General features: G+C 46.5%; 4 protein-coding genes across 6 annotated transcripts; all 4 read right to left on the bottom strand.

Moving 5' to 3' along the window:
- Positions 1-816: 816 nt before the first annotated feature.
- Positions 817-3,498, bottom strand: LOC112882462 (isopentenyl-diphosphate Delta-isomerase I). The gene is made up of 6 exons (XM_025947529.1): positions 3,315-3,498; positions 2,485-2,540; positions 2,281-2,372; positions 1,660-1,762; positions 1,433-1,570; positions 817-1,278 (listed from the first exon to the last, which is right to left on the bottom strand). Exons 1-6 carry the CDS (start codon positions 3,380-3,382, stop codon positions 1,022-1,024), a joined length of 714 nt encoding a protein of 237 aa, XP_025803314.1. The 5' UTR covers positions 3,383-3,498; the 3' UTR covers positions 817-1,021.
- A 3,034-nt stretch (positions 3,499-6,532) lies between these two features.
- On the bottom strand, positions 6,533-8,672 carry LOC112881653 (isopentenyl-diphosphate Delta-isomerase I-like). Its single transcript, XM_025946443.1, has 6 exons — positions 8,567-8,672; positions 7,847-7,902; positions 7,646-7,725; positions 7,334-7,436; positions 7,104-7,241; positions 6,533-7,005 (listed from the first exon to the last, which is right to left on the bottom strand). Exons 1-6 carry the CDS (start codon positions 8,632-8,634, stop codon positions 6,746-6,748), a joined length of 705 nt encoding a protein of 234 aa, XP_025802228.1. The 5' UTR covers positions 8,635-8,672; the 3' UTR covers positions 6,533-6,745.
- Positions 8,673-10,516: 1,844 nt separating this feature from the next.
- LOC112879285 (pentatricopeptide repeat-containing protein At4g18975, chloroplastic) lies at positions 10,517-13,367 on the bottom strand. The gene is made up of 5 exons (XM_025943497.1): positions 13,181-13,367; positions 12,218-12,308; positions 11,875-12,018; positions 11,525-11,737; positions 10,517-11,092 (listed from the first exon to the last, which is right to left on the bottom strand). The coding sequence occupies exons 1-5, from the start codon at positions 13,288-13,290 to the stop codon at positions 10,901-10,903; spliced, it is 750 nt and encodes a 249-aa protein (XP_025799282.1). The 5' UTR covers positions 13,291-13,367; the 3' UTR covers positions 10,517-10,900.
- A 1,071-nt stretch (positions 13,368-14,438) lies between these two features.
- LOC112880155 (chitin-inducible gibberellin-responsive protein 1) lies at positions 14,439-18,895 on the bottom strand. 3 transcript variants are annotated; one of them, XM_025944650.1, is made up of 3 exons: positions 18,718-18,895; positions 16,474-16,483; positions 14,439-16,385 (listed from the first exon to the last, which is right to left on the bottom strand). In XM_025944650.1, exons 2-3 carry the CDS (start codon positions 16,478-16,480, stop codon positions 14,740-14,742), a joined length of 1,653 nt encoding a protein of 550 aa, XP_025800435.1. In that variant the 5' UTR covers positions 16,481-16,483; positions 18,718-18,895; the 3' UTR covers positions 14,439-14,739. The 3 variants fall into 3 exon arrangements, with proteins under 3 accessions (XP_025800435.1, XP_025800433.1, XP_025800436.1); XM_025944648.1 differs by having other exon boundaries at positions 14,439-16,483; XM_025944651.1 differs by lacking the exon at positions 16,474-16,483.
- Between the last annotated feature and the right edge of the window lie 4,856 nt (positions 18,896-23,751).

Raw genomic sequence — 23,751 nt, 5'->3', positions numbered from 1 at the left:
GAATTGTCGAAATCCTCCCAATGGAAACATCAGTTTTTGTTTCTGTAAAAGTTAGCAGTTGAACCAGTGAAATCCTGCTTCTATACCTTTGGATCCAAGAGTAAATTGGTTGGTAGGAAGGAAAAACATCAGTAAGCAACAATACATTCAGCAGAGCATCAGAGGGTGGCAATGCCATGTAATTAGGTTTGTGTTTCTCTTGTTGGAGGAGATTACTGTTCAAATATACAATTGACGACTATGGACAACCAACAAATCTTCAGAAAAATATTTCACAGATTTTTCTCAAACAACGGCTGCGTTTTTTTCAGAGGCGCTAGTGGTGATCGGGTGACAAGTGGATGGGAGGATCAGCCTATTGAGTACCATCTGAAGGAATAAGGATGCGAAAATGACGCAGATATGGATCGTAACCTGTAATAAGATGGTCTTGTGTCCTGCTGAAAAGGGTTTACCATGCCATTGTGTCACCGTGTCGTTTGTTTCTGGTCATGAGAATTCATGGGATGCGACTCTTACTTGAGGGGTCAGACACGCGACAGCATGGGCGTGCCGTGTGCTGCCATGGCATGACATCCTCTGTGCGACTGCTATCTCAAGTCTGAACTCGTCGAGCGGAGTGGAGGAGTGCCCTGGTTAAGAGTTCCAGGGCTGCACAGACATCCTCTCCTCTACCAGAGGCCAAGAAAACAACCGGACTGGTTGCGATCCAAAGACTGGCGGCGGGCGCGATCTTCACAGCTACAGACCACCTGCTGATCTGCTACAACAAGCAGCAGCCTAGCCTACTGAAAATAAAAGAGCCTACCAATGATCTGACCACCATATGGCGGGGGACGAACAGGTCAAACTTATTGCTGTTTATTCGGATGATGTATAAGCACCGGTTAAACAAACGATCTGGACATCTGGTTCTCAATAGCACACAAAGGGCAAAACCTCTTATAGGTAAGCTCTAATAGCATGCGGCAGAGCAACGGCAAGCGACGAGGTCACCGGAGCCACGCTTGGCAGCGGCCCCTCACTCCTTCAGCTTGTGGATGGTCTCCATGTCCACGACCTCGGTGAGGGTGCCCTTCTCAACATGGTCCCACCAGCGCATGAGGAAGTTGTCGACGATCAGCCGGAACCAGGGGGAGAGCTTCACGCCATCCTCACCAGCGTCCGCCTTCTGGATCAGTTCCTTCAGCTGCTCGCGGTTCACATACTTCACGTCAGCGACCTCATCTGGGTTCGGCTGCAGCTTCACGTCCCGGACGATGATCAGGATAGAGTCAACTGAGGATGAGAAGAAAGGAACCAGCATCAGCAGTGAGTGGTTCTGGTGAAACATCTTCCAGCAACAATGCTCAGTCTGTTCAGAGCATTCTAATGAATTTACTGATTTTAACAAGCATGACTAGGATGTACCAAGGCTGGGACAACAACTTACGCTCATGCTCGCCCCATTTTCCATCAGATGGAGCCTTGTAGAGCATCCGACCAACAGGGGTAAATTGGTCGACTGGGGCATCTTCAGCTGGGATGCCCAGCTCATCCAGGAGCTTCCTCTGTGCTGCATTTCTCACACCTGGAGAACAAAAAGTTACTAGTTATTACAGAAAGAGGATGAGAAACAGAATCAAACAATTCCAGTTTGCAAGCTTTTTTGTAACGTACCAAGGTAGTTCTCCTGGATAAGTTCAGACTCACGGTACAGAGGATGACTGCAGCAGGTGTTGGTCCAAACTAAAGGAAATGTAACCTTTGTTGCGGACCTTTGCTGCAAAAAGAAAAGAAGATACTTATAAGAAACAATTTGATGACTAATACGGTAGTGATAGTTTATTAGCCTAAACAACGAACACGGAACATGGTAATTTTGCAAACCTAAACTTAAGATCCAGACAGTTTTACTGTAGCTACTCAATATTTTTGTCACAGGGAGCAAGTCCGGTTACGTACATGTAACAGTAAGATTTACGGAAGTCGCAGCATCTCATGCAACTTAAGAGCTAACTGACATATATATGATCACAGAAACAACATCTAAAGTTTTTAAAGCATCATGCTAAGCAATGGTTGTTTGTCCAGATGGTGATTCAAATCATGAGCCCAACTTCCAGCAGGAGATCTAGTGTTAGAAGCTACCAGAGCAACTTGGGACTTCAATAGTTTCCATTTCAATGTATCAAACCCAAAAACTGGAAATTTAAAACCTTTGCCAGGTGCAGAAAAAAATTGCACGACAAAATTGAAAATATATCATACAAGTGCAGAATAAAAAGAAAATTTCCAAACCTGGAGTAGCAGCTCATATTTTGAGTTGAAAAGGAACACACTGAAAGCCCTATGGAGCAGATTCTCAGATTCAATCTTTTCCATCAGATGGCCTAGCATACCATACATTCAAAGGAGCAGTCAAGTGCAATTCCAGCAGCCAATTCGAAGGACAACAACAGGGCACAGAATTTAACTAGATACACAGAGTGGAATAGCGCTCACAGTTGTACTTTGATTCATGTCCAACAACATTGTCCTGCTCATCCACCAAAATGCACCTGCGAAATAACCAAGCAGCATGGACAGAAAATAAGTTCAGGAATGACTTGAATATCACCAAACAAGCAAGCAAATAACTATGTATATCAGAAAGGCCCAACACAGGAACTATAATTGTGTACTATAACTTTCTTAAAGAACAGTCAGGGTAGACATAGCATCTCCCTGACAATGAAAAGCACTCAGGCATCCAGGACCTTGCCTCTGGTACCACCACCGTAGATCAAATTTTGCACTGTAAAACTTTTCACAGAAACTCATCCACTTATCAATCAACTAAACAAAAAGGATATGCATTTAAAAATACTTAGTGAACCCTGAATTCGGGATGCCAAAACAGCTTAGTTATCCTTCCTTATCCTTTGAAATTCTGTTCCCCCCTCACCTACTGAGCCTAGAGACTACAGTGCGCACGCACGGCATGCCCGGAATTCTGCACAGAAGCCGGCTAAAGCCACCCACAGCAAGTACAGAACGAGAAACCACATCGGGCACGTGAGACCCAAAACGTGGTGTTCCCAACTTCTCGAGCACATCCTACCACGGGCACAAAACCAAACCGCCCCCGCCTCCCGATCGACGCGAGATCCGGTGGGGCAGACAACCGAGCAACCGAGAACGCAAAACCCCGGGGGCGAGAGCAATCGACCAAACCCAGATGCGCGTCTGGAGACAAGCAGATCGCGGGTACGCGAACGCGCAGGCAGGCAGGCAGGCAGGCACCCGATGGGGGAGGAACACGGGAGGAGATGGGGGAAAGGAAGGTCGCTCACTCGTCCTCGAACATGAGCCGCCTCTGGACGGCGTCCATCCCAGCGTCGTCGCCCGCCGCGGCGGCCATGGCTGCCTGCCTCTCTCCTCGGGTCGGGGGTCGCAGCGGGGGAGGAGCGGGGCGTTTGCGGCTGCCGAGAGCGTGCGGAGTGTGTGTGACAGTGCAGCGCAGGGCCGGGGAATGAGTCAAGCGAGGGGGATAAATAACGCCGGAGGGATCGGGTGGCGGCTGGCAGACGGCGTAGCGGGCCCCATATGTCAGTTCCGCCTGCCTGTGCGGCGCGGTGGAGATTCCCGGCCGGGTCCAGCCACGTTTTCAAGTTGCCTCGCCGAAAAATTGTGCCGGACAAAGCGATGGAATTGCGAAATCCTAGTATTGATCCTACACACTTCAATTTTCCTCTCCCTTGCTCTACACCTTTGTCTTCTTCAACTCATATGAAAATTTCCGAATTAGGGTAGAACCGTGAAAGAAAGATCGCCTCATGTTAGAGAGGTTTAGTGGGATGAAATAGAGGGAGACAGGATTGCCGGTGGAAGTAGTGCAGCGTGATTGAGAAAGGGTCGAGAAGGGATAGCTCACTCCGACAGGTTAGCATAGTGGTGAGGGGTCTAGAAGTGGTGGGCAGAGCTGAGGACGCGCTATTCAGGCGTCAGTGTTGTTGGCGCGTCGAAGAAGAAGGCTCGAGGAAGAAGAAAGAACGAGAGCAGTCAGATAAAATATTGATGAAGATCTAACGGTCTAAAATTTCTCTATGGAGGGAGGCGTTAAAGTACGTACATTTTTAGTTGGCGCGCACACAATCCGATCAGAAAAACGACAAAATGGTGCTTTCCAAAACTCTTTTAATAACCATTTACCCAATTTTTTTCCAATAAATTTTCAAGGAAACTTTCAGATATAAAGTTTAGCTGTTTACAATCCTTTGTGTCTATGTGTCTTTGTGTCTTTTAATAACCATTTACCCAACATTTAGTTGCTCAGTAGCACTCCAATTCCCACGGAGCAAGAGAACTTCGGAGGATCACTCTTTTGTGAAATTGTGGCTTGTATTATGAATGAATGAGATCATGAGACTATTTATTTGACATGAGCATGGCTCAGTGCAAATGACGGTCATGCCCCTGGATCACTGCTGTTGACTAAGGATTGACAGGGTCTAAAATCTCGTAGAAAAGCTTACACTTGTCATCTGTATATATTCAGCTTTTACATATTCTCATGTACAGGCCCACGCGGGTTATGACTGATGTCACGGTGTAGCATCTTCAGGCCCTGGGAGTACCATCATGAAGGTCTTGAGTAGAGCTAAGAAAATTATGTCCGGTCGAGTCCATCGGGCTAAGGTCGTCGCCTCATCGGGCTTAGGTCGACGTAGGAGTGTCGTTGTCAGGGCCCCTAGGAGCATCATCCTCAGGAGCCATGCCTTCAAATTAGATTTTAGGATCTCCAGTATAACTCTTACAAAAAAAGTTGGGATAAATTTTGAAGGGAATTTTCAAGAGAACTTTTTAAAATTTCCTTTCTTGAAAATTTGTTCGAATAAGGTTTAATGAAAACCTAATCATTAGTTCTCTAGAAAACTTCTTCAAACAAGTCCTATGTGAAACTTCTTCTAAAAATGTTTTCTAGAAAGCATTTGAAAAACACTCATTTTAAGAAAAATAGGGGAATAAACTGTTTGTAGATCAATATGAGTAGATGGTTTAGCAAGGAGGAAGGAGGGAAAAAAGGATAAGAGATCAAGTAGGGGAAAAGGAAAAAAATTCTAGAAAAAGGAAAACGAAATGAAGAAGGTAGGAAAAAATATTGAAAGTGGAACGCTTCACGCGTATGCAACAGGATTTCCCGGTAAAAAGCAAACTTTGGTACAATAGGTAGACCCTTTAGCAATCCATGAGTTGGCTACATGTTGGCTGGCGGCCAAACTTTGGTGCCCGCAGCATTTAGTCACCGATTTGGAAACCCATGAGCTGGGTACAATTGAGATGGCATTTAGGTTACAAACTAAGTGCTAGTCAAATTTGGTCAACACCCCCAAAATTTGCCACAGGGATCGGCAAATATTGCCGGCAAACCAAATCTGATCAAAGCTGCCGAAAATTGTTGAAGTAAACACTAGAAAATATTGGTTGCAACTTGTTTTTTTAAAAAAAATTGAAATGGTTGCAATCCATTCGTGTTCTTTGGCCGGGCAGTCAGAGCGTCTCATGGTGGACCTGGATGATCATCAGACATGGAGATCCATTCGAGTGGTGGTTTAATTTAATATGATCCGGGAAAAGTTCCGGAGCAGCAGTCCATGTCGATCCGATCTGAGCCTCGCCTGGCAGGCTGGCACGAAGCTGCTACCGTCCAAGATCCAGGAGCGTTTTCTAAGGGCAAAGGCGAAGAAGCGTCATGAGAGCAGCTTACGGGCGGAGGAACGCAAACGCATGGCGCGCGAGGAGACTCTGACTCTGAGGGAGCAGAAACGGACGCCGTCGTGCGAGCGAGATCCCGGGCCCGGAGTGCATCCTTGGTGATGCGGCTGCACGAGGTGACGCGAGGGGGTTGGGCTTGGGATGGACGTACGCCGTCTCCGTCGCGGTCGTCGCTATCGACGCGGGCGTGCGTACGACGGACGGGATGGGAGGCCGGCCGCGGCCAGCAGCAGGGCCCAACCCCCAACAGCCACCCACCAACGCTCCCCCGATGATTTTCGCGGCGCGAGGGGAGCGCGTCGCCGTCAGGGCGTCTGAGTGGAAACTGATGGCGCCGGGGACGCGGACGGCGCGCGGGTCGTCGTTGTCGCTCGCCGTGGGGCGTGGCCCTCGTGCTCCGCGAGGGCACTGAAGGAAGCGTCTGGAGCGATCGATCACGGCGAAAGCAACATCGGCGCGAGCGACCGCCTGCCGCCGTCGCCCGGCGGGGTACGGTCCAGGTCCCCCTGCCGGGGCGTGGGATGACGACGAGCCTGCCCGTCTGGGAATCTGGCAGAGGCCAGGGCGCCCGGCACCAGGACGGGGGACACGGTGCTGTGCGACGCAACGCGGCCGGACAGGGCTCACACCAAGACGCGAGCAGACTGAGTGTCAGGCGCACAACTGGGCTGTCTGGGCAACTGGCGTCTGACGATGTCGCTCAAACAAAAATAACAAACACGCCGCTTCAAAAAAAAAAAAAACACAGACGAGAAGCACCATTTGTGGATCAGGAAGGGGACAGCTGGGTCAGGGAAGAACGCTCTTCGTCGTATTGATCTGATCATGGTATGTAGCGACGAGGAATTCGTCTTATTGCTGTTTATTTAGACGACGTAGTATACCACAGGCAGCAAGGCAAGCATTCCGCAGTAAGAGCATTAAAGCAAACACGCGGCACGGCGACGACAAGGTCGTCGGACTACCGGAGCCACGGCGCGGCGGCCGGCGGCCGGCGGCCGGCGGCCCTTCACTCCTTCAGATTGTGGATGGTCTCCATGTCCGCGGCCTCACTGAGGGTGCCCTTCTCGAGATGGTCCCACCAGCCCATGAGGAGGTTGTCCACGATCAACCTGAACCAGGGGGAGAGCTTCACGCCGTCGTCCTCGCCGGCGTCCGCCTTCCGGATCAGCTCCTCCAGCTGCTCGCGGCTCACGTACCTGACGCCGGCAACCTCGTCCGGGTTCGGCCGCAGCTTCACGTCCCGGACGATGAACAGAATGTGGGTAACTGAGGATGGGACGAAAGGAACCGGCGTTAGCGTTGAGTTTGCATTCAGAAAGAATATCTGAATGCAAGTAAAACAGGAGGGTGTGACAAGGACTTACGCTCATGCTCGCTCCATTTCCCGTCAGATGGGGCCATGTAGAGCATCCGACCGACAGGGGTGAACTGGTCGACCGGGGCATCTTCAGCTGGGATGCCCAGCTCATCCAGGAGCTTCCTCTGTGCTGCGTTTCTCACACCTGGAGAACAGAAGGTAGCTACTTTGTTACTGAAGGAGAACGAGAAACGGGTGCAAACAGTTTCAGTTTACAAGCTTCTCTCCGTAGCATACCAAGGTCGTTCTCCTGGATAAGCTCGGAGTCACGGTACAGAGGATGGCTGCAGCAGGAGTTGCTCCAAAGTAAAGGAAATGTAACCTTCGTTGCGGACCTTTGCTGCAAAAAAGGAGTAGAGACATAAACAAATAGAAGAGCAATAGGATAGTCACAGCACCAAAAGCACTTAATGGAACTTCATGAGCTTCTGTTACATAAAACCAAAATTATTACTGGAAATTTAAACATTTGTCAGGTTGGAAATAGCACAGCAAAATTGAAAAAAAAATATATCACACAAGTGCAGGATAAAAAAAGGTGATTCAAACCTGGAGTAGGAGCTCATGTTTTGAGTTGAAAAGGAACACACTGAAAGCCCTATGGAGCAGATTCTTTTCCATCAGATGGCCTAGCATGCCATACAAATAACTAGTAGTCAGGTACAGTACAATTGGAAGCAGCCAATTTGAAGGACATCAAGCAGGGCGCAGAATTTAACTAGATATGCAGTCAGAGGGGATACAACTCACATTTGTACTTCGATTCATGGCCAACAACATTGTCCTGCTCATCCACCAGAATGCACCTGTGAAATAACCAAGCAGCGTGGTGGAAACATGAATTCAGGCAATGACTCGAGTGTCACCATACAAACATTGTAGATCAAATTTTGAAATCTAAAACTTAGATGATACATAGGAAGATGTTACTCATCCACTTTTCAATCAACTAAACAAAAGGGGCATCCATTGGACCTCTTCAGTTTTTTTTTTAATATCAGATCAATTGTTTTTTTGAAGCAGTATCCATTGATTTTTTTTTGAAGCAGTATCCATTGGATATTGTATAATCTGAATAGTTGGATCGGATATTGGATTCGGATAGCAGCATTAGATATTGGTTAGGTAAGGCCTGCAGGGCCAATATGATGAAGGCCCGACATGAATTTCAGCCCAAAAAGGCAAGTGAAGTAGAGTTGCTTAATCTTCTCCAAAGTATTATGAAATATGAATTGCGAACTAAGGTCCTGTTTGTTTACCCATAGATTATATAATCTAGTTTAAATAATTCTCAGTGGTCAACAAACATCTTAGATTATAATCTATATTATATAATCCATGTCATAGATTATTATTATAAGCTAGATTATATAATCTTGCTAATCTAGCACTAGATTAGCAAGGAAATAAACAGGACCTAAGTTCACGTTCTAACTTCACTGAAGTAGAGTTGCTAGGAAAGGCGCTCACTCGTCCTCGAACATGAGCCGCTTCTGGACGGCGTCCATCCTGGCGTCGTCGCCCGCCGCGCCGGCCATCTCTCTCTCTCTCTCCGGCGATCGGCGTCGAAGGCGTTCGCAGCTGCCGAGAGAGCGTGCAGCCATGCGGGGGGCGGGAAGATAAATAGAGGCAGGGGATCGGGCGATCGGCTGGCAGACGGTATGGCGGGCAGGCGGACGGAGATCCCCGGGCGGGTCAGCCACGTGTTCCCTGCTTTACTCGCGCGGGCAAAAGCAAAACATGTTGCCAAATTTGGATGATTACCGATTTAGCAACGGATGGAATTATTGCCAATGTAGCAATTCCAAGTACAAGAGAATAGGAGGAACCACGTCAAACCAGTTCTCCCTAGTTGAAGCGTAGGTATATCGAGCCTGAGATCCTTGAAAGATATCTAAGTCCCACCTGTGTTTAGATGATAAAATATATGCATGTTTAATCTCGTTTTCTAGTATGTGTGCAGGCGCTAAAGTTGAATAAGCAAAACATACGATGAACTACGACCCCTCAAAGGTAAATGAAAAAGCGGTGGTTGAAATTTACTCGAAGAGTAGATTTTTATTTTGTTTTTAGTATAGGAACCCCGTACTGTCAAGAGGAACTTTGATCTGCAGGTTTTGACTTAGAATTAGTGCTCAAGAGAACCCATACAAATACTTGTGAGCCACAAAACTACTTCAAAATGATATTTTGAGAGTGTCTCTGCCAAAACCGGAATCTCCGGATCTCTGTCCAGAATATCCGGGAGCAGTGTCCAGAGTATCCGGACATATACCCGGAGTATCCGGGTATACTTTCGCCAACGGCTAGTTTGTATGAGTGAGAGTACAAATACCCCTCGTACCCCTTCAGCCAGCACTCTCTTGCCCATTTTTCAAGCTGAACAGCCTCACAAGACTTTCAAGAGCTCTCTCACTCCCTCTCTTCCTTTCTTAAGAAATTTCCTTGAGGGATTCAAACGAGAGCGTTGCAAGAGAAGAAATTCGTGCTAGTGAGCTATTATTTCATCCTTTTGAGCACTTAATCTTCATCAAACTGGTGGATTCAAGTTTGTTACTCTTGAAGCTTTGAGCTTCTAGACGGCTAGGCGTGCTCGCGAATGCTCAGCTGAAGTTGTGAGCATCACGGGAAGTTTATAATCATCTTTCCTCTTGGAGGAACTCATGGTAAGTGACCTTGGGATTGAGTATTAGTGAGGAGCATAGGAGTTCTTGAGCACCGTGTCTTAAACTCTTTCTCAACGGAGACGTAGCTCCTCTAGGAGTGAATTTCGGAAAACAAATCTATATCTTGATCTACTTATTTACATTTACAAGCTTCTATCTTGAACCAGCTTGTGAGAAATACTTAGAAGGAACCCTGGTACTTACAAATTTACTCGATCTATATTTTCTACACCTATTTTTATTGTTTGTCTCTGAACTTTCGTACCCAAATATTTCGGATATAATATCCAGAAACTTCGAACCTCAAACCTGGAGTATCCGGACATTTAGGTTTGAAAAGTGTTTTAAAATTACAAATCTGTTTGAAAAGTATTTTAAAGTTGCAGAATAGCCTATTCACCCCGCTCTAAACAACATCTTAACCCCCTCTCCCGGTATTCATAATAGCCTATTCACCCATAATAGCCTATTCACCCCTCTAGACATCTTGACCCCCCTCTCCCGGTATTCATCTCCCCTCCAGTCATCTTGTCAACCCCCCCCCCCCCCCCCCCCCCCCACCTCTAAGCATCTTAACATCTTTCGATGTTGCTTAGCGCTTACTAAATCTGTTTCTTCTTTCTTTCCTTTTCTTATGCACCATCTTATTACAAAAGCTAAAACTTTATATTTAATGAAACTTCCCTCATCTTAAAAAAGAGCAACTTTTACGGTGTACCATCAAAAGAAACATATAGGCCCTGCGCGTGCAATCTGAAGTATATGAGGCCTTTCATCAGATATTCTTCTTCACAAGGTAGCACGGTAAGGACCCCCTTGACTTCCAGTTCGTGGAGACTTGGTTCATACAAAGACAAATTATCCCAATGAACTCCCCAACTACACATACAAGTTAAAGCCATCACAACTAGTGGATGCATATACAAATACCTAACAAATCAGTATCATGTTAGTAGTTTCCACCCAGCCGCTCTTCATCTTTTCCCACAGACTAGAGAAATACGGATCAACCTCTCGGCGCTGTTCCATCTCATATAGGAGGAATGCCCATATCTCTGTGTGGCCGTCAAAGCGACAATAGTGACACCTTCCCAACCGAGGTGATATAGATGGCTTCAAGCATTTCAGATAACGGTTGCTACGCCAGTGGCCCATCCCTCCGCACCCTAACACGCTCACCATTGAAATGGATGTACTTCCACCTTTTCAAGTATTTATCAAGGACATATTTTTCTTTTTCTTCTTGGCCAAAAGCCACAAATGCTCTTCCAATCCGCCTAGATGTATCCTCATCTGGACGCACCCCTAATTCCTCCATGTCAGCATATACCTGAAAATGGAAACAAGAACAGAGTAAGATTTTCAAGCATATTTTTTTTGAACAAAAAAGCTTTAAGTTTCAACTCTGACCAACCAGCTAGACCAGTGCAATGAAAACAGGTCTGCTGGACCAAATACCTAACCAGGAATGGGCCCCCATCCTGTTCCCATACTGTCAGCCAGGCAGCATAATCTGTCTATTAGGCTGTATAACCAGTACTAGATTGCTAGCCAAGAATGCTGGTTAACATTATTAAGAACACTGAACTACACATGATTTGCCTACTTTTCAGCACTTAATTATTGATCAACTCATAATTATAGTCTCAACTCAATAAAAAGTATATTGTAGTCATAGAATTATTCATGTACCAGTCAACAAATACAGTTGGAATAGAAGAAAGCTAGATCCTATATGAAGGTAAAATTGATTAAGATGTACCTCCAAAACTTTATCTGGATGATGGCGAATGTCATACATCAAGATCATCCGAGAGAACAACCTCTTGGGCACTGAGCGCGTATGAGTCTGTATAATAGTATTCCAAATAGATTCAGCCTCATCTACCCTTCCATCCATAAAAAGTGCCAGCAGAAGTGTATCATATGTTGTCCATGTCAGCACCTGGCCTTTGCTCATCAACCACTTGGTTACCTGTCAAAAGCAATGAAAATTGACAGGAGAGTGAGAAATCTAACTTTCTATTGAAAGCAGTGAAACATAATTAAATGAGAAATAGATATACTCTTTGCACAATAGTAACTAATAGCTTTTGTCAATAACAACCATACCTGAATGATTCTTAGCCATTTTCTTCGCCTTTTCAACATCCCTAGAGCTTTTGCTGCTGCTATATTAGGGAATTCAGGCTCAAAAGCACTCCATTTGTCTAATGCGCCATAAATAGCTTCCTTTTCATTTGGTAACTTGGAAACCTAAAAGATATGTTTCCACAGACTGATTTGAGAACACATCAGTTTCTTAAACATGACAGATTAAGGTCAGTGTAACGAATTCTTGCCAATCAGAACATAGCAAAACAGAAATATGATAACAGAAGTAGTGATTTGTTCAGCATATTTCAAATGTTAGGTGAGGATAACTGAAGGGTGATAAAGAGGTCTTATATCTTACAGTATCAATAAGACGAAGAGCCTTCTTCCCTGACCCAGCTGTCTCCTTCCTGATCCACAAATGGTGCTCCTTGTTTGGTTTCTTTGTCACCCTATGACCACAGTAAATGTAAATCAATTTGCTAACTGAAGAAGAACAGGTCAGAGTGAACATCATAATCTCAAAGGCAGTTGCTACAAACTGAAAAAATGAAGATCATGCATGAAGGTACCAAGTCCCATTAAGAGCAGAAAGGGAGACCTAAACCAACTAATTCTATTGCATGTGCTAGCATTTCTTAAAGCTATTGTCTTGTTTTATTTTGTTTTTGTACAAAATCACTTTGATGGACGAAACCAACAGAGCCCATCAGCCAGGCCACAAAATCTAAAACTGTCAGCAATGACGAAGACTTCTTTTTTCTAGCAGAATTCCTAAAACTGTCAGTAATGACGAACACTTATTTTTTCTAGCAGAATTCCTCACATTTCAAGTCTTTTAATTTCTTATAGTCAGCAACAAGAAAATTTAGGAAGCATGTATGGTCATCTCGAAGAATCCCGGAACATAGAGCTAGCAACAAATGAGATAATACTATGTGTGTGTAGCTGATTCATATGTGACTTAAACTCAAGTATGCATCCTAAACATGACAACCAATTACTGGCTCGAGGATCTGTTCACATCACGTATCTCCCAAAACACTTAGAATTCACAACGAAAAATCTTCTAATGACACGGATACAAGACAAACCGCACCGAGTCACCAAAACCGTCTTCGGCTACCTCGTATGCTAAATCAATATCCTGAACCCCTTGTGTGCCTTGAACTGGACAGGCACATCGAACCAAACGAATCTGGAGTGAATCGAGCTCCCACGAAATGTAATTCGTCAAAACACTAGACCATCGGATTCGTGGAGCAAGGCGAGGGCAACCAGCACACACAGACACAGCTATAAGAAGAAACCTTTCCCCACTTACAGCGCTCTGCTGCCTGCACCGCGGCCGGCTCCTCCTCCACCGCCCTTCCCTCTCCCCGGCGGCGCCGCGGCGAGGCGCGGCACGAGGCGGAGAGCGAAGCCTCCCGCCATGGCCCAGCCCTTCCCTCTCGGCCGAGCTCCGGCGAAGCGGTGGATTGGCCGAATCGGATAGCGTTGGACACAGTGGGGTTGGATGTCGTCGCTGACGGGAGAGACTTCAGCACTATATGGGCCTGATTGCCTCTGGGGTCCGGGCAGATCGGCCCGTGTAGGCCTGGTTATTGGGCCGTAGCAGCAGCAGGTTCAGCAGATTGGGTTTGGCCCGGGTCAATGTGTTGTTGGGCTTGAGAGCGAGACAGGCTCTTGGATGGCTCGACAGGACACGTAGAAGTTTCAGGCGCTTCTTACGATACGAGAATTTTTTCCACGGTCCCAGTAAAATTTTATGAAAGTTTTCATCATAAAATTTGGTAAAGTAAAGTTTCTGTGTGCCCAAAGAAACTTGATAGGTTCTAAAACTTTGAGATGCCGTATTACGCCGGGCGTTGACCACGCTATTGTGATGCTAAAGCTCAAATGTCTTGGACAAGCAACCACGAATCCAATCTTTTTATCACGGAACTCCTTTTATCATCTAATCCCTTTCGTTGATTCTTAATACTTTTCTGGAAAAAAAAGAAACGTCGTGCCCAACTTTTGTTGATCACCTTTTCCATTTTCCGGATGGCGCAAGGGTCCATGCGACATGATTGAGCAGTGCTGCAGTGACCTTTGGCCGCCGTCCAATGGTTTTTACCAGCCTATCTTACGTGTCTGTGCTAGTGTGCTGTGCACAGGAAACGTTTCATTCTAGCTCGAACTCTGGAGTTTGGAAGGACAGGATAGTTGTCGCTTGTGTCGGGATGCGCTGAGCCTCCGATGCCGTGCCGCGTGCACCCCATGTGCTGGAGCTGTGGAGGCCCTGAATTTCAGACGACAGATTCAGTTTTTCCAGAGATACGGTAGTTTACCTTGTCGGCATTGCCGGTTTCGTCGTTTACCTTGTCTCAGCATCAGTGCCCATTGTCTTCGCAGAAAGTCTGCATCTGTTCTTAGTGAATGATGTATCATTCACAATTCACAAATCAAAATAGCATTACATTTGCCAGTACAAAATTCGATCTCGCAGTAATAAACCACTCCTATGTGCTAAGACTGAAACTCTATCTTCCTTCCCAGGGGCATGTTACCAAGACACACACACTGCATACACGGCAACATTAAAAGTTAAGCATCTCAGCATGTTTGCCGATCAACATGAGTTAGCTTGGAGAGATACATCCAATCCAAGATACCATAAGACTCTGACAGGGGCGAACACAAGAAAATTGTAATTATCATACAGCTAGAATCTAATGTCAATGTTTATCCTGGGCTACAATTTAGGAGAAAACTAAGGATACAACATCCTGTACATGTACAACAAAGAGCATCTTTTCTGGGAAAGCAGACCAGGGAATTCACCATATATATTTATATGTAAGAGAAGGTGTTTACTTATGTTCTTCTGAAAACTTATTGTCAGTGCCACGCAGAAGCTGATATCAACTTCCTATTCTTCCAGCCGAGCAGCATAGCACCGTCCTTCTCCTCCAGGGTGTACTTGTCAGAGTAGCACGCGAGGAGCTTCCTGATCACAGAGTTCACGTATGAGCTTAGCGGGTACGGCTTGAACCCAGCCATGGTCAGCCTCGACTTCCACTTGCCCAGGAGCTCATGCCGCTCCACCCGGTCCTTCCCCTCACAGGCGATGATGTTCACAATGTCCTTGGCAAGGCAGTGCTGCTCCACGTTTATCCGCTCCTTCCTGTCCCGGGGCAGGTTCGCGTCGATTGACTCGAACATGGCCGAGTAGTAGTCCATAGTCTCGCTGAACCTCATCAGGAATGGTGTCGTGTTGGTGTGCGACTCCTGCTCCACCAGCGTGGTCACCTTCGGGGACAGCCCTTTCACCATCCGGAGTAGCCCGTCCCGTGGGTTGTTGACGTCCACGCTCTCATCTGGTGTGTGGTGTAGCTGCAGAGTGAAGTTGACAGCGAGTGCTTCGCCTGGCCTGATGTCTAGAATTTCTTTTGTGACGTGGGTGGCATAGACACCAGGTAGAGGGGTAAACTCCAATGGTATCCTGAATTCTTCGGACATGCTCTTCAACATCTTCCCTACAAGGTCCAGACCTTCACCACGCGCGTACTCTGACACTGGATCATCTATTCCAGTGATCCGCACATGTGGTGGACCCCCAGGCCTTGCAGCTAGCGCTTGGATTAGTGTTATCCATTGTGTCCCTTGAGCAATCTGGAAATCAATTATATGGATTTTGTCCTCATTTCTCAATGCTTCTGCAATTGCCCCATTAGCAGCCATATAGCCAAACTTGAAGTACGGGCAGATATTGTATAAAATCTTCATGTAGGACAAAAGTTCATTACTCTCCGGCTCACGGCACTTCAAAGCACGATATATGTTCGTACCCGAGTTTCCATGTCTAGCAACCAAACCCTCAAGAAGGTAAGCACCTAACCGCTGGATTGGCTCCCCAGTAATTGATACAACTCCACGAGCTTGCTGAACAAGCTTAAGGAACTCATCTATCCTCTCCTCACTTAATGCTTCAGCACATTTGGTTAGTAGCTGCTTCACCATGTTCTGCGGATCCTCCCTTAACTCCCTTTGCCGCTTTTCTGGGCGGAATTCATAGCTTGCCGTGGGGTATCCAGATCCAAATTGTGTGCGGACAACTCCTGGTGATGGCTGTCTTGATTCATGACTCCATGTCCTTGACCGCTGCCTCATCAGCTGAGTAGGTTTGTGTTCCTCAAACTCATGCTTGGTGTTATTGGCTGCATCATCAGCATCAGGTGCCATCAGAACAGTCTCTATTTCCCGCAAAGCGTGTTGCATATTATGCCTTGATGTTGCGTACAATGGATCAGGTCTCACTTGGGTGTTTTCTCGAAGGATGCCTGCCTGTCTGTATGAACTGTCAACTTCCAGCGGTGATATTGGTTGTGCTGAAATGGTTTCTGTGGAGCTCTGATTATCTGGAGTGTTGCTAATAGCAGACAAATTGTCACACTCAAGCTGGGCTGAAAGAGGAGTGTACGGGGAGTTGCTGAACTCAGACTTCAGTGGACTACCTGGCCAGGGAGTGTTTGGTAAGTTGTTTTCTGTAGGAAATTCGTAGAAGACGTTAGCTCCAGTTAATCTGTACTTTAACAACTGGTGCAAGTCCATAATAAATGAATGGGCATTAACTGTTCATGACCTGCACATAGCACAAGATAGGAAACAATGAAAAACTTATTTGAAGGAAGATGGAGCAAGCAACCAGAAGAGAACAGTTTGATTTAGCAGTGCAACTAAGAAAAGATCAATCAGAAAAAAAAATGAAGAAATGACGAAGGTAACAGAAATAAACTTTGTAAACCTGCAGCATGGCTTAATAAAAGCACATGCTACTTAACATCTTCAAAATATCTATATGAGATCATTCATGAGGATACATCTAACCCAACAAGAAAATCACAGGTATATATGGTTTTGCATGCCAGAAAATGTTACAAGCATTATTTGGGTCTAGAGCTCTGAACGAATGAAAGGAATTTAGCAAAAAGAAAGGACCTTAATAACTAGCATTATCTTCAAGATGATAATCAGAATATATGAGATGAGCACAAATGGCAAGTTTGCCATTGAATTATGACCAAGGCGTTATGAGAAGATGAATCAATCAAACTAAGAAAAAGGGAATTCTAAAAGAGTAAACAAATTCATTCATACTGGTAGTTCCAGACAGTTGCCTACATTTCATTTTGCAGTTGTTACTGTGTTATCAAAGTAATATAACAGTAGAGATATAGTAGACATGATAGTAGATCTGCTATAACAAGATGGAAACACATTCACTGAATATCATAGCAATTTGCATCTACTTATGTACAATTTAATGAATCCCTAAGTTACAAAAATACCAAACCTATTTCATCATATCACCAAATCTGTCATGCCACTCTAAGGACCAGTCAGCCAGGACTCTGTTTACAAAATATCTCAATCGTTTTCCAATAATCCCAGTGGCTCCACCGTTCTACCCTCAATACCAAAGGATCCTTAGACATTAAGTTTCTGTATTCAGAATGTCAAAATCAAGCAACAGAACATGAAACCAGACTTTACTACAGGAACACAAGAGAGAAAGGATGTTGTTCAACTATCAATGTGCCGTACTCCCAGAGGAAATCAGTATCAACCTATCAAGAAAATGTGGCCTAACAAGGGAGTTTGGAGACCAAACATCACAAAATATCTTACACCCCCTTTAGCACACCCATGGACAGCTATAATAACTAAGCAAATCAACCTCAGACATTCTCTAGTCGTTGGAAGAGGATTGACTACACTATTTGATTGTTGATCGTCCTCTAGGCCAACTATCAAGACCAACCTTAAGCAGCCTCTAAGATTCTCTATTTGTTGGAGGACATTGACCGACTCTGTTGTTTGACCGACAGTCCATTGCTCCCCTCTGAATTCCCAAGAAAGAACTCCCAACAAGAAGTTTGACCAATCAACCGAGTTGAATCAACGTCAACTTCGTCACTTAAAACAAGAAGCCAAATTGCACAGCCTCTACTCCAAAAGGTCTGAAACTTCTAGGATCCTGGACGTTGCTTGACCATGCTAAAATCATAAGTTAAAAGACCCCCTTCTCCAAGAAGAACCTCGATTTCTTCTTCTTCTTTCCATGGGGTACTTTACTCAGCAAACCAATTATCCCATGGATTGCCGTGAAGAAGGGTAAGTCAGATTGACTAATCAGGTGTGGGATATCATTTTCAAAAGCATGAGGACATCAAAAAAATAAATGGATACTAAGTTTCAGCACCTACAGAGGAAAACATCTTTTATACAGTGTCCACTACTTGTTACAACTGCAGCAAGCTACTGTGTTCGTCATTAACTCCATAAATTAGATTCGATTTCCATACGGGACAAGCTAAATATAGTAACAAATGAATCCACCACAGTTAGTATACCAACTAAAGCCTTAGGTGAAGCATAATTACCGCCAATCCACCTACTAACAAGTGCAAAATTAACAGCAAAATGCAACGGCAGTCGGCTCTACGGCACATCGGAGCAAGATCAAGCCATCAATCCCGAAGCGGAAGCGCTCTCACGAAGCCAGAGGCGAAATGCTCCCAAGGAGCGGCCCCTGATCCTGATGGACCGATGAAATTGACTAAAACCAGCATAAATCCCCAAGCAATCGGTGGCCTTGAGCTAGCCAAATCAAACCCAACCGCCGAATGAGCCCATCCGCTACTCGAATGCTCTCGACTCATCCCCAAACAGCGCAAAAAATCCCCATCTCCACCCTCTCAAACCGATCATAACCGCCCCCCAAAACCCCCAAAATGAAAAATCAGCAAAGAGTAAAAATCAGCAGCGCAGCAGCAGGCACAGAATCCAACCAGGTACGAGGACGAGAGCTCTCACCTCCGATCCGCACAGGCCGATCCAACTCCACCACCACAGCACGGGAAACACCTCTCTCTCTCTCTCTCTCTCTCTCTCTCTCTCTCTCTAAGCTTTTCTTCTCTCTCTTCCGCTAGTTCCCGTGTCCTAATCCTTCTCTTGCTTGCGCCCCCTCTTTTTGTGTGCTGCGAATAATTATATCTGAGAGAAAGAGGGGAAGCCCCAAAGCGCCACGCTTTATATACCCCCCCCCCCCCCTCCCGACGGCGGCCGTTACCGCCCCGCCTCAAGCCGTCACGGCCACGCTTGCCCCCCGCCGGTCAGCGCTCCCGCGTCGCATCGCCGGGGCCCGCCATCCAGCCCCTGGCCGTCGTCCCGACCGGACACCCCCAGCCGCCCGTCCGATCCGCAACGGACGGTCGAGATGCAACCTGGAGGCGGGACGCGGGTGAGGTCACGTGCTGGGTGCGCGGCGCTGCGACGACACGCGTGACGCGCGGCGAGCGGGCACGCGGTCGCGCGTTTGACCTGACGTGGATGGGCTTTGAATCTCTGCGGGCCGTCCGTTCCGGATCGGAGGGCTTTCTTTCGGAGGCTGGCTTCGCCGGCCCGGGCGAAGGGCCTGGGAGTGCGTCTGGGCCGTCCGATCGGCCGCGAGGGTAGATAAGACGGTGACGTGGGGCCCGCTGGGTGGGTGCGGGGCCCACCACCAGGAAGCCGACAAAGGATAGTGAGGTGATGGGCCCGATAGCTCTGCCTGGGTGGTGTCCATTTCGATCGGGGAGGAATGCGATGCCATTGCCCCTCTTTCCTTCGTCGAGAAACATAGGAGCGGACAGCAGCTTTCTTTAGTGAAAAGATACCGGTTATCAGCTCAAGATTCCCCAAAAGAAAAGAGAAACTTCATTTGTGTCATACTACATCTGGAACACAAATGATTCATCTATAGAATTTGGAGTAGTTAATCTATAAGGTTTCAAATTGCGAGTTTTCATAATTGCCGTATGTATGGAATTTCATATGTTGCTTTTGGAATTAAAATACTATCTTCTCCTTGAAAAGGAAATAAGATATATCCCAAGCATAACATTATGGGACAAAAGGCGGAAAATACATGTAGATTTGAGGAATCTATTTGTTTGGATGATGGGACGAGCTCCTTCCCCATACCGTTTGATTCCTTTTGAAATTCCTAAAATTTTGATGAATGGGCTCGAAAATAGTATACAATGTTTGGGCATTCCTAAGCTTCTGTCAAGACAAGGAATTGACACTGAGAATACATTTACACTGTAAAACAAAATATGTTGGAACTCTACGTCCTAAAATGCATGGAGCCAACTCAAAGCTTGAGAGCTGATCAGAAAAACTACAGTACCAATGCGCTTGATTGGAACAGTAACTTTAGATACGACTAATTGCGTTTGGTCTTGGACCCATCAATTGACAGCCAAATGACCAAGTAAGACCTCATCTCCTGACCGTACCCGGAGAAAGAAAGAGGGAAATCGGAGCTTGCCCCCTCGACCTGAAGTCTGAACATGGCAAGAAATCGGCTTCTAGAAGGGCCATGGACAGCCACGGGGCCCGGCGCCACGTAGCCCCGCGTTCTCCGAGGAGGAACAGCTGGGGAGTGGGCCGCCCCACCCACGCGCACTTCCTCCCCTCCCCCGCAGGGCCCACGAAAAATTGGCTCGCTGCCGGACCAGACGATGAGGAGGCCACCCACTGACGTCCGCATCCGGGCTGGGGCGCTGATGCCTATTCGACCACGCGTCCCCGGCGAGTGCGAACGAGAGAGGCGCTGAACTCGGATGAGCTCAAGTGGTCGATCGCCCAGAAAGAAAAAGAAGAAACATTTTGCTTCCTCGCTTCTTTATCAAATAGATCTTTTGTACCACTAGTATGCAGGAGTGAACATTTTTGCCAGCCATGAAAGTGATCAGCGCATGGCTTTTTGCTAGTGTTGTCGCGGTCGCACTCGCACCAGTGGCTATGCTGGTGGTTCGTAATAAAATCAAGTGATAATGTTCTATGTGTTGGAGGGGATGAACGAGTGCATGAGAAGCTAAGCGACCTAGCTAGATTTAGGACTTGCTGCAGACATGTTCTTCGGTTAAGAACAAAAGGATCAATCTGCACAAAGAAGATTATTCAGGCCTGCTTTTAGCCTAGCTTCTTCGCCAAGCGAAAAGAGCTCACGTAGTAGATGGATTGGGATTTCATACATGAGACTGCATTTCCCAACCTTGCCAACATTTACAGCAACTATTTATGGGACCTAATAATATCATGGTTAATTAACATCGCATATGCCGCCAATTTTTATTTTTATTTTTGCCTCCAACCGTTGTATGCCACCCCGGACCCTATTGCCGGCTTCGCCATTTCTCCACGCCATCTTAGCCAGGCCCATTAAATCATAAGAAAAAGAGTATGGTGAGGCTGACATGTGGGACCGGGGTAGCATGTAGCGGTTCAAAATGGGTGCCTAGTGCATTTTGTTCTCTAGACAGCTACAACGGGTGTTTGGAATCTTATATTCGGTGTCCTTTTTCCTAACTCCATCAAAGAATCTTAGCTATAGATCAGCATGCCAAACCGCAGCTGATGGAACCAAGGTGTAATTCAGTCGAACACCTATAGTTGATTTTTTTTTTGTTCATTATAAAAGCTCGCAAAGTGTTTGGTTGGAGCACAATGATAGCAAATAGAAAATAGTGTAATCATACAGATATTTTCTATTTGATTCATGAGTACATTCCGTTCATATAGCCGCTGCTGCTAATGGAATCAATTATGAGTTGAGAGGCAACAACCCTCCCTTTCTTATCCAAGTTTGAGTCATCTCTAACTAGAATATGGATGTCTATTTCTTATTAGAATATAGAACGAAGCATCACCGTGCCTGGGGCATGGATGTGCCCAATGAACGCGATAGCTGAAACACGCTCCCGCTGCTCAATTATATGAAATCCGAATCAACTTGCATTGTGTCGGCTTACGTGGTGGCCACCCTGGTGGTTGGTTTGGTACCCAAGGGCCACGGGAAACATGTGCCTGCAGACACATCCCTTGGAAAACCCAAAAAAATTGGTACCCTGAATGGCTGAACCTGAAAGTACCCATACAATCTGTCAGACAGGCAGCAGCAGTTGAACTAGGAAACTTCCCACGCCCCCCATACAGCATCTCGATCATCTGACACCAAAACAAAAAAAAAGTTGGGAAGATTCGCTCCGGCAATCACAGCAGCCGAGCAGCGTGCGCACGTACGTGCGCTCGCATGTCATCGTGGGACGGCGGCAGGAAGATGATGAGAACGAGATGGATCATCGCCGCCTGCGCGCGCGCGCGCAGCACGAGCCCCGCCGCTGCGTGCCATCCACGATCGCGTTGCGCCATTCGACCTGGCCTGCTTTTGTGGCCAGGGGCCAGGGCCATGCCGATGGACGACGGATCGGTATGGCCCCCGAAATGAGCATGGGATACGATTGCCATCATCCAGGCCTGCTGCTTGTCCACACACCCCTCTTGGTGCACGTCCCCCCCACCCCAAACACATACACAATGCTATTGTGGCGCGTCTGTATTTGCGATTTTTTTTATCGGTGTTATTATTTTTCGAGGCTACGCTGTGCCTACCCCTCTATGTGTACCAAAAGGGCACGTAACTAGTAACCTTTCTTCTTCCCTTTGAAGTGTATTGACACAATATATTACGATAAATTAAACGGCGCTGCAGCGCCCAAACGTTCGATTAGAATTTTTTTATCGAACAGTCCGTCGCAACATTGATAAATAACAGCTGCAACATCAGAAATCAACGCTTACAACATCAAAAGAAATATGTATACAAATGATTTTGATATCCGATTCGAGGATGGAAAATTCCCACCGCAACATTAACATCATATTTCATGTAACATGGGTCGGAGCATCCGATTTTTTCTGCGCGTCGGACCTCCTAATGCTAGCATTACCGTTAATTAAATAATATAACCAAACTTCATAGGGTTCGGCCAACAGTTCATCAAAATCATTCGCATGGTTATTAATATTTAAAAGTTGAATGCTTTTGGTTCCTATTTCTTAAAGATCTTAATATAATGTTCATTTTGTACGGATTAATGGCATGTTGCAAGGAAAATAATAAGCAAGGTAAATCCTATTAAACATCTTTTAGTGTCCTAATGCCAAGAAAGAAAAGGAGGTAAAACGACTATTAATTTTTTGTTAGTGAGAATTGTTTTGTTTTGTTAGTGAGAAATGGGGGTGGAAGTGGATCAAAAACTTCCCAATACGACTGAAACATTACTTTCATCAGTTGCTGTAGCATTAGGCCCCTGCAGTGCATTGCTGATCTCCAGTCAATCCAGATACCACGCAAGTCGCACAAGCTACCCAGTTCGTGGTGACATCAGAAACTAACAGGCTCCGATCCATCGGCAGTCTGCAACCAACAATATCTTGTAACGCGCATTCATTATTCAGTTCGTCGTGCCCGCGAGAAGTGACGACTGATGTGGGTACCAGATCATATTGTTAGTATTCATCAGTCGACGTGCACACTCGACAGCGACACTGGCATCATCAGCACCGGGGTAGCCTAGCCTGTTGGCCATCGGCGACGCGGCACGGGCGATGACGCTCGCGCGCATCTCATCCTCAACAGCGAGAGCCGTCAGCCCGGCGACCTTTTCCGATCGGTTAGCCGGTGCTTGGTTGTTTGCTTAACGCTTACTGCTTGCAGTAAGAGTAAATAAGGAGCAACCTTTTTTTTTTGCACGGCACGAAGCTCAGAAGATCCCCTCGACCATAGCTCTCCACGGCAGCACGCGGGGTGTGCCATGTGTGTACTGTCTGGATGGCATCGTGGGACGGCGCCGCGGGCACTCGTCTCGTGCGCGCGGCGCGGGCCATCAGACCACCAGTAGGAAGATGACTACTACTAGATGACTAGAGGATTCCTCCCGCCGGCAGCCAGCCACCATGTCGCTCGATCCCATCAGATTTCAGATCCCGAAAGATATCGCCGGAGGTCGGGGTGGATCA

Source organism: Panicum hallii, chromosome 2 (genome assembly GCF_002211085.1).
Source record: "Panicum hallii strain FIL2 chromosome 2, PHallii_v3.1, whole genome shotgun sequence".
NCBI classification, from domain to species: domain Eukaryota; kingdom Viridiplantae; phylum Streptophyta; class Magnoliopsida; order Poales; family Poaceae; genus Panicum; species Panicum hallii.
Note: the sequence above shows the minus strand (reverse complement) of the source record. Positions and strands in the feature narration are given on the sequence as shown.